This window comes from Entelurus aequoreus, linkage group LG23, assembly GCF_033978785.1.
Source record: "Entelurus aequoreus isolate RoL-2023_Sb linkage group LG23, RoL_Eaeq_v1.1, whole genome shotgun sequence".
NCBI classification, from domain to species: Eukaryota; Metazoa; Chordata; class Actinopteri; order Syngnathiformes; family Syngnathidae; genus Entelurus; species Entelurus aequoreus.
In genome coordinates, this window is record NC_084753.1 from 29,158,545 (window position 1) to 29,175,995 (window position 17,451).

Genomic DNA, 17,451 nt, shown 5'->3' on the forward strand with positions numbered 1-17,451 from the left:
AAGACTTTCCAAAACAAGTAAAATTAGCTAACCTCAATGAACCCAAAAATACCTTTTTAAAAATAAGGATATTCTCACTAATAAGTGCACTTTTCTTGGTAGAAAAAGAGACCTTATTTGCTCAATATGTTGAAAAATATTCTTAAATTAAGCAAATGCTAGTGCCATTATCTTGACATGTTTTTGTCATGCTTGAAGTAAGAAATTATAGTGGCCTAGTGGTTAGAGTGTCCACCCTGAGATCAGTAGGTTGGAGTTCAAATCCCAGCCGAGTCATACCAAAGACTATAAAAATGGGACCCATAACCTCCCTGCTTGGCACTCAGCAACAAAGGGTTGGAGTTGGGGGTTAAATCACCAAAATGATTCCCGGGCGCGGCGTTGCTGCTGCCCACTGCTCCCCAAGGGGATGGGACAAATGCAGAGGACAAATTTCACCACATCTAGTGTGTGTGACAATCATTGGTACTTTAATCTTAATCTTAATTACTTTAAAAAAGCAGTATACTTGTGAGTGTTTGACACAGCTTCTTCCTGATAATTTAGGACCAGAACACTAACATAAAATCTGCTTAGTGAGAAGAATTATCTGATCAGACAGAAAAGAAGCAAATATCACCTTTATTTGAGATATTTAATCTTACTTAAATTTCAGTTTTTTGCAGTGCACATCTCTTTTACATTCAAAAAGTCCTAAAGTAGCTTTTTGATTCAGCTATGAAAATATTCCAAGTTCCTACATCCAATAAATGAAGAGTTCTACTGTTTTACTCTTGGCGGCTAGTAGTAGATTTGGCTATGGAAGCTTGAGTGCATAAGACCCTCAAAAGTAGTTTGTTTACATATTAAGATGTCTTACTATTGTATAAAATACATTTTCAATATTATATTCCAGGTGTTTGTATATAAAAAAAAAAGAGTTTATAAATCCAAGGGTAAGTATCTTGCTGCAGTGAAGCCAATTCAAAACTGCTATGCTACTTCAGCATTAAAAAAAACTAAAATGTTCCAGTATAATTTAATCCTGCTCAGTGGTTAGTGTCTGCCCTGAGTTCGGTAGGTTGTGAGTTCAAACCCTGGCCAAGTCATACCAAAGACTATAGGGGGTAAAAAAGGACCATTACCTCCCTGCTTGGCACTCAACATCAAGGGTTGGAATTGGGGGTTAAATCACTAAAAATGATTCCTGGGTGTGGCTGCTGCTCCCCTCACCTCCCAGAGTGTGATCAAGGGTGATGGGTCAAATGCAGAGAATTTCACCACACCTAGTGTGTGACAATCATTGGTACTTTTAACTTTAATAATATGGTAGTCTTGAAGTACAGCTGTAAATGGTGTGCAATGCTAAATGAGCAGTACCTCTGAGCTTTTGACTGGCTGCAGCCATGATGCTGCTATATCGAGCTGAAACAAATTTGATCCACGAGTTCATTTGGTCCAAAGAACCAGCAAACTCCTGCACAGCTTACTTAAGCCTCATGAAAGTGCCTTGCTTACTATAAGGTCCATTTTCAACGGTATGATCTCTTGCAGGATGACACCACCTTTAATGTTGGCCTCAGACTTCAAATGTACAGCCAGAGCGTGTCTAACGTGGTCTCCCATGATGTGATGCAAACATGCCACTACACCCGCTGGGCTGCCAGAGAGGTTCTTTGTGAGAGGAACTACATGGAAGTATGTGGCTTTTGCACTTGCCATCCTGTTGTCTTTTAAGGAGAGATCAAATTAACTGTCGTCCTTAGGTGTCCCATTACATGGTCGCACCTGTTCAATCTCCCAAGGGTGACGAGTACGCCACCAACGCTGTATGTAGAATGTGACAATTGTTTGTATTTTTTGCACTTCATGAAATTAATCCAGTTCTTGCCAGGCCTCTGATGTGGAGCACGGAATCTGGAAGATGACCTTCCACACCCCAGAGCCGGTGGTCATGATGGCCGGCGAGGCCCAACAAGCGGGATACAGCGCCATGGCCACTCCTAACCGCCTGGTTGTGCGAAGCCCATACAACACAGCAGAAACCTACTCTGAGGATGTAAGTGGTGCACTAAATCTGTTGGTCGCCTCCTGGCTGACACAAATCTATTTTAGGTGGCTGGAGTCCCCATGGAAATTCTGAAGGTCAGCACCTACCACAAGACTCCTCAAGGTTTAACTGTACAAAACATGGCAGCGGCTTGTCCTATTGGTGAGTTTCTTCACACAAGGATACATTTCCTCGGCTGTATCTCACTTTTGGTTTAACTCTTTAAACAGGCGGCGTCCTTTTCACCGATGACACCATCTCTTGGCACGTTCCTCGCCGTGTGACTCCCCTTCTGGACGGCAGCTTTAAAATCCTGGAAATGCACATGGGCATCAATGGGCAGCGACTGGACCGACCTCAAATGGCCGCTCGAGGCTACACTCTGTCTGCTACAGACTTTCACATCGTCGTGGAGCTCCCTGTTGGTTGTCCTCTTGGCTACAACAAGGTTTGATTGCCCTTCATCGACTGTGCAGGACTACAGATTGCATGACTTACTATAAACGTAATTGCAGAGCCATGCCCCAGATTACCAATACCACATTACCTACTCTGTGGAACCCATGCTTGAGGTCCTGTGGCGGACGGATAAGACCCAAGAAGACACCAGATACAAGATTTTGTTCCCCATCACCACCCCTCTGATGCCCAGGCCTCCCCAAGCTGTTGACTGTAAGTCGACTATGTTAACAACCTGTTTGCGCACATAACAAGCCCATTTTTTAATATTTAGATACAAATGCTGAGGAGAGGTTGTTTAATGTCAATGTGGGGACCTTCCTTGATGATGTGGAGCTGAAGAACATCACTTTCTCCATGAACACCCTCACTCTTGAAGAGTGTGAAGCTAGAGGCTTTGTTGTGCAAGAGCACAGCCATCCTGGTGGTACAAAGAGCTTTACTCTGCAAGTCCCTTTCGACGTCCCTGAAGTCATGAAACACGTAGGTTCATATAAACATTTCTGGTACGTACACAAACATGGCTGATTCATCTTATCTGCAGAATCCTGAGCCCCTGGTTACAACCTACACCCTGTCTGTGGTCTTTGGCTTTATGGTTCACCCTGAACAGATGCTATTTGCTCACCCTGTCAAGCTACATGCCTCTCTGCAGGATGTTGGTAAGTGACTCGTGTATTTAGGACACTGACTGGTATGTATCACAACTCAATGCTAACATGTTTGTCTTTCTCAGTTCTCCCCACAATTACAGGCTCTTGTGATCAGAACCTATTCCATGTCCAAGTCAAATATGGAAATCAAGGCAAGAACTTCAACACTGTTGTCGGCTATCAGACCATCACCCCTGAGCTGGCCCCGGCTTTCAACTTGCAAGAGAATGAGACCCACCTCACCCTCATGGTGCCCTTCGATGACAAAGTGACTGCATTCGAGGTAGACTGGGATACGTGAACTTCAATGCAGACCATAGCCACATTCTCTAACCTGTCTTTATTTCAGTACGTAACATCCGACGCAGTCAGGGTCAGACTTGACATGCTGCTTTGGGAGCCAAACAACAACTGGGTGCTTGGTGATCTTTATCTGTGCTGCAACTTCCCTTTGAAGACAACTGGTAAGTAAAGCTACGATTGACTACTGCAGACTTTGCTACACCTACAATATACAATGGAGCTCTGCCTACAGTCAAATGTGATGTTTGGTGTGCACAATTGGTAAAGATTGAAGAGTTAATTCTGGCCAATGTTTCAAACTCGCTATTATGGGACCTCAAGGACTGGAGTTGTGGGGTAAATGGTGCCTTTTCCCTGTCCAGAGTGCCACCCCAATGGAACTATGACTGCACTGGCTGTCAAGGTGGAATCTGTTCCCAACCTCATTCCCAACTGGCTGACTCTAAAGGACAAAGCCTGCAAGCCAGTCTTCAGCGATGACCGCTTTGCTTACTTCTCTTTCGGTGTCAATTCCTGTGGAACCACAAGATCGGTAATTAATGCATCTTAAAAAGTGCCACAAATCATGAGTTCTTAATTAAATGTTTCCTTCAGTTCTTTGAAAACTACATGCTGTACCAAAACGAGATTGGACTCTATTACAACAACAAAGGCGCCTCCTACACATCACCTGTAGATCCTGAGTATAGGTAAGCTGTCATGTATCATCTTACCTGGGACATTTGGTAACTATTTACTTTCCCGTAGACAATCCATCTCCTGCTACTATGCTGTCAACGAGACTCAGACTGTTGGCTTTGGCTACAAATCTCGCAGCACTTACCCTGCAGCTGAGGTTGGCTTGGGACTCCTTGCTGTGCAAATGAGGCTCGCTCAGGGTAAGACTGTATCACATGCTTGTAGAGAAGACTGCTTCTGAACTCCTTATCCCTTCAGATTCATCCTATGAGCTCTTCTACCAAGCTGAAGACTACCCAGTAGTGAAGTACCTGAGAGAGCCCGTGTACTATGAGGTGGAGCTGATGCGTACTGATGATCCTTACCTGGAGCTTGTCTTGGAGAACTGCTGGGCCACCGCTCATCCAGACAGAACATCTCTGCCCAGCTGGGATATTATTGTGAACACGTAAGCTCATCCCACAATCTTCGCTACGGTTTTCCACACTGCACTAATGTATATTTCCAATGTTTAGCTGTGGTAACCATGACGACAGCTATGTAGCACTCTTCCACGCCGTGATGCCTGACCAGAGAGTCACCGTCCCATCCCACATCAAACGCTTCTCTGTCAAGATGTTCACCTTTACCAAAGACAACGAGGTTCTTAAAAATGAGGTAAAGCCGATTCCCTGGTTTTTGAACCATCCCGGTGCTTGTTACTAAAATCTATTCTGTTCAGATCTACGTCCACTGCGATGCAGTGATCTGTGACACAAACGGCCAAGCTGACGGTACCTGCAGAGGTCAGTGTAAACATCCCAACCCCCGTAACTCTGCCTTCCAAGGACTGAAAAGGGGTAAGTACAACAACTCTTGCCTGAACTCAAAACATGCTGTTGACTAAAAGGTTTTGTCTTGTTTTCAGCCCAAAGAAGCACAGATTCAAGCCAGCGTAGACAAATCTCATCTGGACCAATTATGTTTCGCCACCAGTAAACTCTGAATAAAGTCTTTAACTGAACTTTGCTTTTGAAGTCTTTTCTAATCTGGTTTTAAACTACTTACTAAAAGTTATATATTTAGCTTCAAGATTTTTTGTATAAACTTTAACTGATTTTAAAATCAACACATCCTAGACCTTAAAGCAACATTCCATTCTAAAAAAAAAAAAACAACCCTGCCATTGCATTATGACCACCTTTTCAATTACGCCAATTAACGTTTCAGAACATTCTAGTTAAAGCTTTTTTTTATATATACTCTCATACACTGTTATTCATACATAGGTACCTACGCTCCCATATATATCTCATACACCTTGGTGTTAGGCCTATTTTAGCCCTCCTAAAATATTCTTAAGCCCCCCTAAATTTGGTGTGTTAAAAAAAAAATTCCAGCCGGAGCTGGAGGCCACGCCCCCTCCAGCTCCGGCTGGAAATCGGGAGATTTTCTGGAGAATATTTGTCCCGTAAGGTTTTCGGGAGAAATTCGGGAGTCTCCCGGAAAATTCGGGAGGGTTGGCAAGTATGCATACACAAATACAGTACATACCTACATACTCAAAGTTCGTACATTTACTGTACAAACCTACATACACAAACTGTACATATACATTCACTGTACAAACATACATATACACATGCTGTACATATACATTCACTGTACATACATACATATACACATACTGTACATATACATTCACTGTACAAACATACATATACACATACTATACATATACATATACATATACACATACAGTACATATACAAGTGCATATAATCAGGTTTCATCAAACATAAATTAATGTTGTTACCTTAGGTTAAACTGGATAACACATGGCACACTGACAAAACTTAACCTATTCTTACTATAACAATCTACAAGGTTAATATAGCTGGCTTCTTTCTTCCCCTCCATTGTTCTGCTTTCTTTTGTATCTAGTTATCATTACGTATATGTATTGTTGCATTTGAACAACTGTATTGTTAATAGAGGTAAATTATTGGTATTCATTATCAATAGTGCTATTTCTGTTGGTATTTGTATTGCTCCATTTGTAGTGTAATAATGCTCATTGTCATTTCTGTATTATTTATTTCACTAACTGCTTCTTTGCTATCACTTTTACCATCATATTTGTACTTATCCTATTTGCTGATGTTGCTCTATTGTTGTTGTTATTGTTGTTTGCTGTTGTTGTTGTCTCTGTCTAATCCCCCTCTTGTCCCCACAATTCCCCCCCTCAGTCTTCCTTTTATTCCTCTTTCTATCCTTGGCTGCACCAAATGATAATATAAATACATTTAATAAAGTCAAATACAAACAAGGCAACAAGAGAAGTATCCTACACTTCTCTTTTGTAAAGTAATCTGAACAGCCGATATGGGCATCTACATCAACTATATGATTTGCCTGAGAAGCTGGACAGGACAAAAAAAATAAATAAAAGGCATGTTACATGTTATACCAGTGCTGGTTTGAAGGGCCGAGCACTGATTAAATTGATTTAAATTTAATTTCAACCAGAGAAGTTGATTTTAGATACAAGCGTCTTGCACCAAGAGCTCTGTCACGTAAGCTGAGGTACGTCTATTATAAAATAGTTTCACCAAAAAGCACAGACAATTTGGGTCCTACCGACAAGGTGTCCAATTCTCCGGAAAGTTTGGCTCAACAAATGGAACGTAATATTGCGAAGAAGCCTTTATCTGCGGATGAGGTGTCTGTAAATTTTACCGTGTACATTTTTTCTTATAATATTGTAAGTTATAGCACTAGCATGCATTTAAAGCTGGGTCACAATGTGTTAGGGGGTTATTCCATTAAGGAAATATGTCCTTAGATGTCAATCACAGCTCATCCAGAGAGTGTCTGCTCTTGCCCTAGGGCAGGGATTGGCAACCCAAAACGTAAAGAGCCATATTGGACCAAAAATACAAAAAACTAATCTGTCCGGTGCCGCAAAAAATGAAAAGGGGTGTTATAATGAAGGCAACACATGACATAAGTGTCTCTTAACTATAATGGCCTACTATCAAAATGGCTGAAGCAAATCTTCGTTGACAGAAATGTTGAAATGTAATATTTATTCTACACATTTTTACATTAGAAACCATTAGTAAATCAGAGGTTTCTCAGTAGGTGAGAACTCCTGGAAATTACTGGCTTTTAATGGCCAAAGGTATAGATGTGTGTGTCCAAGTTAAAGGAAACGGCAGGCTGTTTTCTTCTAATTGATTTGGCAAGCTAGGCAATGTTTGCTGTGGTCTGGAGCAACATGGCACACAAAAAACTATCAGAAATGCAGCCAATGAATCAAAAAACACAGGACGAGATGTTGAACAGTCCCTTGTGCCAAATGTGGAGAGTACTCACTCGAGATGTCCTTGTTGTTGAGAGTGGTAGACAGACAACGTGGGGGTGTGGGGGGTGGGGTGTTCTTGTGAGTTGTATGGGATATGAGACTTGGTCAGGGTTAAATTCCAGGACAATTGGACAAGCGACACATCTTCAGTAGTGTGCCCTTGCATCATTGGGTGTTTCGGCCTTCAAACACTATACACCCTCCACAAAGGTGGCCCGCCGAAGGATGATCAGTCCTCAGCTTGTGTCCCGTGCTCAACTGTTCCTGAAATTCACCCTGTTATACTGCTGTTTTTGGGGCCCAACCGGGGTCCCTCCGCTTGAGCCAAATCCACTGGCTGCTTCTTTCGGCTGCCTCTGAGACTGCTCTGATGGTCCTCCGCAGAGCCTGACCGTGGCTGCCGAGTTCCCTCAGCAGTCTGATGGTAGACGACGCCACAACTCCTCTGCATCCCACTTCAACTGGATAGACTTTGGTGTTCCAGCCACGCTGCCTCGCTTCTTCTGCTAGCTCTGAGTAGCGCAGCTTCTTACGTTCATAGGCCTCCTCCACAGAGTTCTCCCATGGGACTGTGAGCTCTATGACGTAAGCAGTCTTCACCGAAGGGGACCAGAGCACCAAGTCTGGCCTGAGGTTGGTAGAAGCAATCTCAGGTGGGAAAACCAGCTGTTTGCCGATGTCTGCCAGCATCTTCCAGTCGCGGGCCCTGTATAGGTGTCCTGCTTCTGGTTTGGTGGAAAGCTGTTTGGGTGTTTTCCCGCCCTCTCGGACAAACATTGTTGTCTTCATGGGATTGGATACTCTTGGTGGCAAGGAGTTGACGGCACCACGCATGCTCTCCAGGGCTGATGCCAAGCTCTTGAGGACCTGGTTGTGTCGCCAGGTGTATCTCCCCTGCGTGAGGCTCGTCTTACATCCTGTCATGATGTGTCTGAGGGTTGCTGGAGTTGGGCAGAGGGCACAGATTGGATCCTCGCCATACCACTGATGGAGATTCTTTGGTGATGGGAGCACATCATACGTTGCTCTGATGATAAAGCTGATTTTACTTGCTTCCATCTGCCATAGCTCCTTCCAGCTTATTTTTCTCCTCTCCACTCCTTCCCACTGCATCCATTGCCCCTGTTTGGCGAGAGAGACAGCCTTCGCACTCCTTAAGATCTCCTCCTGGCGACGCACCTCCTCCACCACCAGCGTCCTCCGCTCTGATGTTGTAGCATTTTTCCAGGATGGTTCTCTTGCAGTCAGGCCAAAGCCTCCTCTTCCCTGTTGGACCTTTCCCACGATGTCTCTGTGCCTCAGGGCTGCTGTAGCTTGCTGCACCGCATCGGATGGTGTCCACTTCTGCCCAGTTACTAGGGGCGGTGCAACAGTGCTAATGGTCTTGTCTCTGGAGTCCTTCAGTGTCACCTGGAGTCTAACTTTAGAACACTTGTATTCCTCAGTTAGACTAGTGAGAGATAGCTCCAGGATCCCTTTGCCGTAGAGGCCGATGTTACTTAGACATTGTGGAATGCCAAGCCACTTTTTTGCATATGAAGTGATGGTTCGCTCCATCTTCTCCACAGTGGTTACTGGAACTTCATACACAGTGAGTGGCCACATTGTCCGGGGGAGGAGTCCAAATTGTAGGCACCAAAGCTTCAGTTTCCCTGGCAAAAGAGTCTTGTCTATGTTATCCAGGCTCTTCGCGATCTCTTGCCTTAGTTGTTCTATTTGTTGTTTGTCCTTGAGGCTTGCATTGTACCATCTGCCCAGGCTTTTGACAGGCTGCTCAGACACCGTTGGAATTGGGTCTTTGCCGATGTAGAACCTTGTATCTCTCAGCACCCCCTTGATTATGGAGATGCTTCGAGATTTACTAGGCTTGAATTTCATTCGGGCCCACTCGATGTTCTCCTGCAGCTTTCCAAGTAGACGCTTAGTGCATGCTGCAGTAGTGGTTAGTGTTGTCATGTCGTCCATGTAAGCCCTGATAGGTGGAAGACGGAGCCCAGCCCTGGTTCGTTCACCACCCACCACCCACCACCCACCTTGAGGCCCTCATGATGACTTCCATGGCCATTGTGAAAATCAGGGGTGAAACTGTGCAGCCTGCCATGATGCCTACTTCCAAGCGCTGCCATGTTGTAGTAAAGTTGGCTGTTGTGAAGCACAGCTGCAGGTCTTGGAAGTAGTTCTTGACCAGTGTGGTGATGGGTTCTGGTACAAGGAAGAAGCTAAAAGATTCCCAGAGAAGTTAATGGGGTACTGAGCCAAATGCATTGGCCAGGTCGAGGAAGGTTACATGAAGATCTCTCTTATCCTTCTTGGCTGCTTGGATCTGATGCCAGATCATGCTTGTATGTTCTAGGCAGCCAGAGAATCCTGGAATTCCAGCTTTCTGTACAGATGTATCAATGTATTTGTTCTTTACCAGGTATGTGGACAGTGTTGCGTTTGACCAGATGTTCCTCCAAGTGGGATGTAAAGCGCTGGTCAGTCCCAAGTTCCTTAGACAACATATAAACTGACTCAAAGGTACCACCCAGCACAGAATAGTTATTTTGTAATTTTATTGTCAAATATTTGAGAATAGAGACCAGCCTCGAACAACACATACGAATGCGCAGCCCAAGTTGATCTGGCATTCCACAGGCAAAAGCAACTCTTTTCACACAAAGAAAGCCCCCATCTCCCCCCCCCCCCCTCCTCTCAACACTGATAAGAAGAGAGACTTGGGGGTTGTGTTCACATTCCTGATGGTTTACGACCCTGCCTAAACAGGCAATCTGAAGACAAAGAGAAACTAGTAAAAGAGACTAAGGAAAAATATGAGCTGATTCAAACATGATTATGAATAAAGAAATAGCTCTTAAACATATGCATTATCCACAACAGCCTCTGAGACACCACGCTGAAAAAGATTTTCCCCTCAACATTGAGAAGACAGATTGGTCTGAACTGGCTGATTTCCGATGCATCCTTTTCTTTAGGTATTAGCACACCACCAGCCCTTCGCCAAGCCTTGGGTATTCCTTGCTTCTGCCACACTACCCTCATGAGTTTCCACAGAAAGCGTAGTACATCCGGTGCATTCTTGTAGAGCTTATATGGTACTCCGTTAGGTCCCGGAGCCGATGCTGCTCTTGCTCGTCGGACTGTGTTCTCTACTTCTTTCCATTTCGGAGGGCTAGTGTCCAGGTTGAATACAGGTGGTTGAATTGGCGGGATGTCAGGTGGGATGACTATATGCTCCTGCCTTTTTGAGTCGTGGTGAATCTTTTCCAGGTGTTGCTCCAGTTCCTGCTTTGATGTTTTCAAAGTTCCGCTTTTTTCCTTTGTGAAGAGGTCTTTGACAAACTTGAAGGGGTCTTTATAGAAACGAGTTCTTGTGTGTTCTTTCTTCTTGCGAAGCTTCCTCAAGTTTTCCGCTCTTCGCAAGGTTGCTAGCCGGCTCTTGATGTCTGCTTGGAGTAGCATGAGACCTACCCTCTCAGCGTCGTCTGCTTTTTTCCATAGCTTTCTTATCTGCCTCCTCTCTCTGATAAGCCTGTCGATCTCCTGCTGCCTCCTGGATTTAGCTGGCGGTGGTTGATTCTTCCCACTTCTCCCTTTGCTCACTCCAAAACGTTCTTCTCCGTAGTTGTAAATTATGTCGCTCATCCTTTCGATCTTTCCCTCTGCTGTGCCTGTTTGTTGCTCCAGGATTTCTGTTAGGTCCCTGTTGATTGTCTCCCATTCTTTCTTGTCAACAGATTTGGGCCACTTTACGCCAGGTTTGTGCCCTTTGATCTTTCTCTCCATTGGAGGTCTTTGTGGTTGTGTGGGCTCCTCCACCAGCATGTCTGTGCTTGTATTACCTTCTTCGGATACAGGGGTGCTGATGCTCTGCGAACTTTGGTTTGTGTCCCGTCGCTGTGCTTCACTCGACTGACTTGACTGATTACTTCGTAACAAGTATTGATCAATGCGAGGCCCTTGTCTCTGCTCTCTCAGGCACCTTTTCCTCCCTTGATGGATCTTTAAGCCCATCGTTGATGTTACTTTGTTCCAACCACAGATGCACACCTGAAGCTTGTGTCCCACTGCTGTTGTTGCTGTCTCGTGTGTTGTGCTCTCCTTGTTCATAGTGATTTCCGTTCCTAGGTCAGTAACCATGTTGTCAGCCAATGAGCCATCTTGCGCCCCCGCTCTCGCAGGCTCTAGGGGTATTTTCCTTTGTTTACTTTTCGTAGCATTTTGCGGGTGTCTCCAATTAGCTGAATCAGCGTTGGGGACTGCCATCATGGGGAGCTAGCCCATGACAGCCCCAGTGGGGTCTGTTCCCTCCTGTCAGCTGTCTCTCCAAGCTGTCACATGGACTTTCCCATGTTGTCAGCTGTCCTTTCACAGCCGTCACTGGACGTGTCCAGACGATCAGAATAAAAAAACACAGGACGAGATGTTGAACAGTCCCTTGTGCCAAATGTGGAGAGTACTCACTCGAGATGTCCTTGTTGTTGAGAGTGGTAGACAGACAACGTGGGGGTGTGGGGGGTGGGGTGTTCTTGTGAGTTGTATGGGATATGAGACTTGGTCAGGGTTAAATTCCAGGACAATTGGACAAGCGACACATCTTCAGTAGTGTGCCCTTGCATCATTGGGTGTTTCGGCCTTCAAACACTATACACCCTCCACAAAGGTGGCCCGCCGAAGGATGATCAGTCCTCAGCTTGTGTCCCGTGCTCAACTGTTCCTGAAATTCACCCTGTTATACTGCTGTTTTTGGGGCCCAACCGGGGTCCTTCCGCTTGAGCCAAATCCACTGGCTGCTTCTTTCGGCTGCCAGTACATACACATAATGTGTCATGAGACATGCAAAACTAAATTATATACAAGTAAAGGATATTAAATGAGCTCAAATATAGCTACAAATGAGGCATGATGATGCAATATGTACATGCAGCTAGCCTAAATAGCATGTTAGCATTGATTAGCTTGCAGTCATGCACCAAATATGCCTGATTAGCACTCCACACAAGTCATTAACATCAACAAAGAGCACCTTTGTGCATTCACGCACAAAGGTGCTTTCCATAAAGGTTTTTGAGCTGCTCTTTCTCCGATCCCTCACCTAGGACCTGTTTGTCTTGGGAGACCCTACCAGGGGGCATAGAAGCCCCCGGACAACATAGCTTCTAAGATCCTTGGGTCACGCTAACTCCTCTACCACGATAAGGTGGCAGCTCAGAAAGTAGAGCATCGGAACATTCCCACGGTGTTACAGGGGTTAGTGCATGTGCCTCACAATATGAAGGTCTTGAGTAGTCCTGAGTTCAATCCCGGGCTCGGGATCTTTGTGTGGAGTTTGCATGTTCTCCCCGTGACTGCGTGGGTTCCCTCCGGGTACTCCGGCTTCCTCCCACCTCCAAAGACATGCACCTGGGGATAGGTTGATTGGCAACACTAAATTGGCCCTAGGGTGTGAATGTTGTCTGTCTATCTTTTGTTGGCCCTGTGATGAGGTGGCGACTTGTCCAGGGTGTACCCCGCATTCCAGCGACCCCAAAAAGGGACAAGCGGTAGAAAATAAATGGATGGATGGAACATTCACGCGCAATTCCCTCATCTAGTTTTTGTTTAAATATAATTTCTGTGAGATGACACAAACATTCCCAATGGTTAGAAATCCCACTGTTTACATTAAACATGCTTCACTGATGAGGGGATTTGGCGAGCGCCGTTTTGTCCTACTAATTTCGCCGGTCCTTGAACGCACCGTAGTGTGTTTACATGTACAACTTTCCCCGACGCTGCCACAGTAAGACGTGTTTTTTTGCCACTCCTTTTTTGTCTCATTTTGTCTAACAAACGTTTTAGGATGTGTGTGAATGCACAAAGGTGAGCTTTGTTGATGTTATTGACTTGTGCGGAGTGCTACTCAGGCATATTTGGACTGCAAGCTAATCGATGCTAACATGCTATTTAGGCTAGCTGTATGTACATATTGCATCATTATGTCTCGTTTGTCGTTTAATTTCCTTTACAAACGTTACCTAGCTTGCCAAAGATTGTAATAAATCCACTAGAAAATGCCACAAAGATGCAGCAGCATATAGACAAGTGCCCAATAATATATCATTATTGTAATTCCCCAATAATTCCCATATATTCACATTATTATCCAACTTTGAATAATCAAAAAATGGTCCAGGGTGTACCCCGCCTTCCGCCCGATTGTAGCTGAGATAGGCTCCAGCGACCCCGAAGGGAATAAGCGGTAGAAAATGGATGGATGGATGGGTCAATATTTCCAAACTTCCCGTGGTAAATTTCCGGAAACTTTCCAGAAATTTACCGGAAACTTTCCACACCCCTTTGCAACCCCATCAGTGATGAAGAAAAAAATAGCAAATGTGATGCGTTTTTGAAATTAATGAAATTACGTATTCATATTTAATACGTTAATATGAAATATTATACATGTGCCTGTTACTACATTACAGATATACTTACATCATGTATATAAAAAAAAATCAATGTGGGCGTTTGGGTGCTTTTTTTTAGGGCTTTATAAGCAGAATTGAGCAGCTCGCATAGGCTCTATTGCAAGCGGACTTTTGAACGCATTTATTTACTATTTAGAACTAGAGATGTCCGATAATGGCTTTTTTGCCGATATCCGATATTCCGATATTGTCCAACTCTTAATTACCGATTCCGATATCAACCGATACCGATATATACAGTCGTGGAATTAACACATTATTATGCCTAATTTTGTTGTGATGCCCCGCTGGATGCATTAAACAATGTAACAAGGTTTTCCAAAATAAATCAACTCAAGTTATGGAAAAAAAATGCCAACATGGCACTGCCATATTTATTATTGAAGTCACAAAGTGCATTATTTTTTTTAACATGCCTCAAAACAGCAGCTTGGAATTTGGGACATGTTCTCCCTGAGAGAGCATGAGGAGGGTGGGTGGGGTAGGGGGTAGCAGGGGTTGTATATTGTAGCATCCCGGAAGAGTTAGTGCTGCAAGGGGTTCTGGGTATTTGTTCTGTTGTGTTTATGTTGTGTTACGATGCGGATGTTCTCCCGAAATGTGTTTGTCATTCTTGTTTGGTGTGGGTTCACAGTGTGGCGCATATTTGTAACAGTGTTAAAGTTGTTTATATGTTCACCCTCAGTGTGACCTGTATGGCTGTTGACCAAGTATGCCTTGCATTCACTTGTGTGTGTGAAAAGTGTAGATATTATGTGATTGGGCCGGCATGCAAAGGCAGTGCCTTCAAGGTTTATTGGCGCTCTGTACTTCTCCCTGGGTCAGGGGTCAACAACCCAAAACGTTGAGGGAGCCATATTGGACCAAAAATACAAAAAACAAATCTGTTTGGAGCCGCAAACATTTAAAAGCCGTTTATAAAAGTGTTATAATGAAGGCAACACATAATGTAAGTGTCTATATTAGCTATAATAGCCTACTATCAAAATGACTGTGTGTCGCAGGCTGAAGCAAATCTTCGTTGACAGAAATGTTAAAATTTTATATTTATTTTACACATTTTTTAAGGTGAGATAACTCCTGGAAATGACTGGCTTTTAATGGCCAAAGGTATAGATGTGTGTGTTCAAGTTAAAGGAAACGGCAGGCTGTCTTCTTCTAATAGATTTATTACAATCTTTGGCATTTCCCTTGTGGATCATTAAAGTTTGTCTTAGTCTAAGCTAGGTAATGTTTGCTGTGGTCTGGAACAACATGGCATGCAGCCAATATTACATACAGATAATGTGTCATGAGACATGCAAATAAAAAATTGTATTCAAAGAGGATAAAAATAAAGGAAATGAAATGAGCTCAAATATAGCTACAAATGAGGCATAATGATGCAATATGTACATACAGCTAGCTTAAATAGCATGTTAGCATAGATTAGTCATGCACTGATCAAATATGCCTGATTAGCACTCCACACAAGTCAATAACGTCAACAAAGCTCACCTTTGTGCATTCACACACAGCATAAAAGGTTTGGTGGACAAAATGAGACAAAGAAGGAGTGGAAGATTGTACATGTAAACAGACTGCTGCGTCACAGTCCACACTATGGTGAGTTCAAGAACCGCCAAAATTAGTAGGACAAAACGATGTTCACCAAAGAGTGTCATCAGTGAAGCATTCATAAACATATTAAACAGTGGTAGTTCTAACAGGTTGTGTCATGTTTGTCCTCAAACAAAAAACATACTAAAACAAAAAAAGTATTTTCCCCAAATCTTTTTCCATTTTCAATCCTTTTTTTAAAAATGCTCCAAAGAGCCACCAGGGCGGCACTAAAGAGCTGCATCTAGAGCCGCGGGTTGCTGACCACCGCATTAGGCATTCATAGAGTTAACCTCTTTATTCCGTTTATTTTAAATCATCACTGAACTTGATAAAGGGATGTGTGTGAAAATGCAGGAAAAATATGACATTAAAATATTTTTATGCACTTTCTTTGGTCTTTTAGTTACTTTCTTGGGCTAAAAGTAATTATTGGTGTATCCTAGATGCATGAAAGTATTTGAAATGAAATATTAAAATTAAACATGGAAAAAAACCCTGTTAGAAAAAAACAATCTAAAACAGGGATTCTTAACCTTTTTGACACAGGGGCCCAACTTTTCCACGACAGAGGGGCCGTGGCAGCCCGTACGTACCACAGCTGAGAAAGATGTATTTTTTGAGCTTGCAGCCCTATGGTTAAGAAACGATCTAGACCACGAATCCTGAGAAAATGTGTTTCAAGCAATAAAAAATGGTTTCTCGCATAACTCCTAAACCAAACATGCAATATGTCTAATAATGCCTGTATTAATGTACATTTGTGAGTTTTACTAGAAACATGTGCTTTTGTAAGGTTTGCAAACACAAAAATGTGTTTTTTACTCAATATGACAGTAATGTTCTTAGAATCCTGACAAAATGTGCTAGAAGCAATAAAAAATGGTTTCTCGCATAACTCCTAAACCAAACATGCAATATGTCTTATAATGCCTGTATTAATCTATATTTGTGAGTTTTACTAGAAACATGTGCCTTTGTAAGGTTTGCAAACACAAAAATGTTTTTTTTTACTCAATATGACAGTAATTTTCTTAGAATCCTGACAAAATGTGTTAGAAGCAATAATAAAAGGTTTGAAGCGTAACTCCTAAACCAAACATGCAATATGTCTAATAATGCCTGTATTAATGTATCTTTGTGAGTTTTACTAGAAACGTGATTTTGTAAGGTTTGCAAACACAACAATTAGTTTTTTACTCAATATGACAGTAATGTTCTCAGATTTCCTGAGATAATGCGAAAAAAGCAATACAAAATGTATTCAAACAACACCTAAGCCAAACATGCAATATGTCTAATAATGCCTGTATTAATGTATCTTTGTGAGTTTTACTAGAAACATGTGCTTTTGTAAGGTTTGCAAACACAAAAATTTGTTTTTTACTCAATATGACAGAAATGTTCTTAGAATCCTGAGATAATGCGAAAAAGCAGTACAAAATGTATTCAAGCATAACTCCTAAACCAAACATGCAATATGTCTAATAATGCCTGTATTAATCTATATTTGTGAGTTTTTACTAGAAACATGTGCTTTTGTCAGGTTTGCAAACACAAACATTTTTTTTTTTTTACTCAATATGACAGTAATGTTCTTAGAACCCTGACAAAATGTGTTAGAAGCTATAATAAATGGTTTCAAGCATAACTCCTAAACCAAACATGCAATATGTCTAATAATGCCTGTATTAATCTATATTTGTGAGTTTTACTAGAAACATGTGCTTTTGTAAGGTTTGCAAACACAAAAATGTGTTTTTTACTCAAGATGACAGTAATATGACAGGAGATCGCAAAAAAGCCGCTGCCTGACCATCGCTCAGAAAATCTGCAGAGACTCCTCCCACCCCCACCGAGGACTGTTTTCACTGCTGGACTCTAGAAAGAGGTTCCGCAGCCTCCGAAGCAGAA

The 17,451-nt window shown here is 42.9% G+C and overlaps 1 protein-coding gene across 1 annotated transcript in view; it reads left to right on the top strand.

Annotated features, from left to right (window-relative positions):
- LOC133640361 (uncharacterized) overlaps positions 1 to 17,451 on the top strand; it is an 83,788-nt gene that overhangs the window by 40,084 nt on the left and 26,253 nt on the right. The window contains exons 5-22 of the mRNA XM_062033733.1: positions 1,534 to 1,677; positions 1,746 to 1,808; positions 1,874 to 2,038; positions 2,095 to 2,191; positions 2,260 to 2,477; positions 2,545 to 2,701; positions 2,763 to 2,971; positions 3,033 to 3,150; positions 3,225 to 3,424; positions 3,491 to 3,605; positions 3,807 to 3,976; positions 4,039 to 4,133; positions 4,192 to 4,322; positions 4,381 to 4,570; positions 4,638 to 4,779; positions 4,844 to 4,961; positions 5,030 to 5,096; positions 8,713 to 8,777. Coding sequence (XP_061889717.1) covers positions 1,534 to 1,677; positions 1,746 to 1,808; positions 1,874 to 2,038; positions 2,095 to 2,191; positions 2,260 to 2,477; positions 2,545 to 2,701; positions 2,763 to 2,971; positions 3,033 to 3,150; positions 3,225 to 3,424; positions 3,491 to 3,605; positions 3,807 to 3,976; positions 4,039 to 4,133; positions 4,192 to 4,322; positions 4,381 to 4,570; positions 4,638 to 4,779; positions 4,844 to 4,961; positions 5,030 to 5,096; positions 8,713 to 8,777 — 2,464 coding nt within the window. The remainder of the gene's footprint in view (positions 1 to 1,533; positions 1,678 to 1,745; positions 1,809 to 1,873; positions 2,039 to 2,094; positions 2,192 to 2,259; positions 2,478 to 2,544; positions 2,702 to 2,762; positions 2,972 to 3,032; positions 3,151 to 3,224; positions 3,425 to 3,490; positions 3,606 to 3,806; positions 3,977 to 4,038; positions 4,134 to 4,191; positions 4,323 to 4,380; positions 4,571 to 4,637; positions 4,780 to 4,843; positions 4,962 to 5,029; positions 5,097 to 8,712; positions 8,778 to 17,451) is intronic.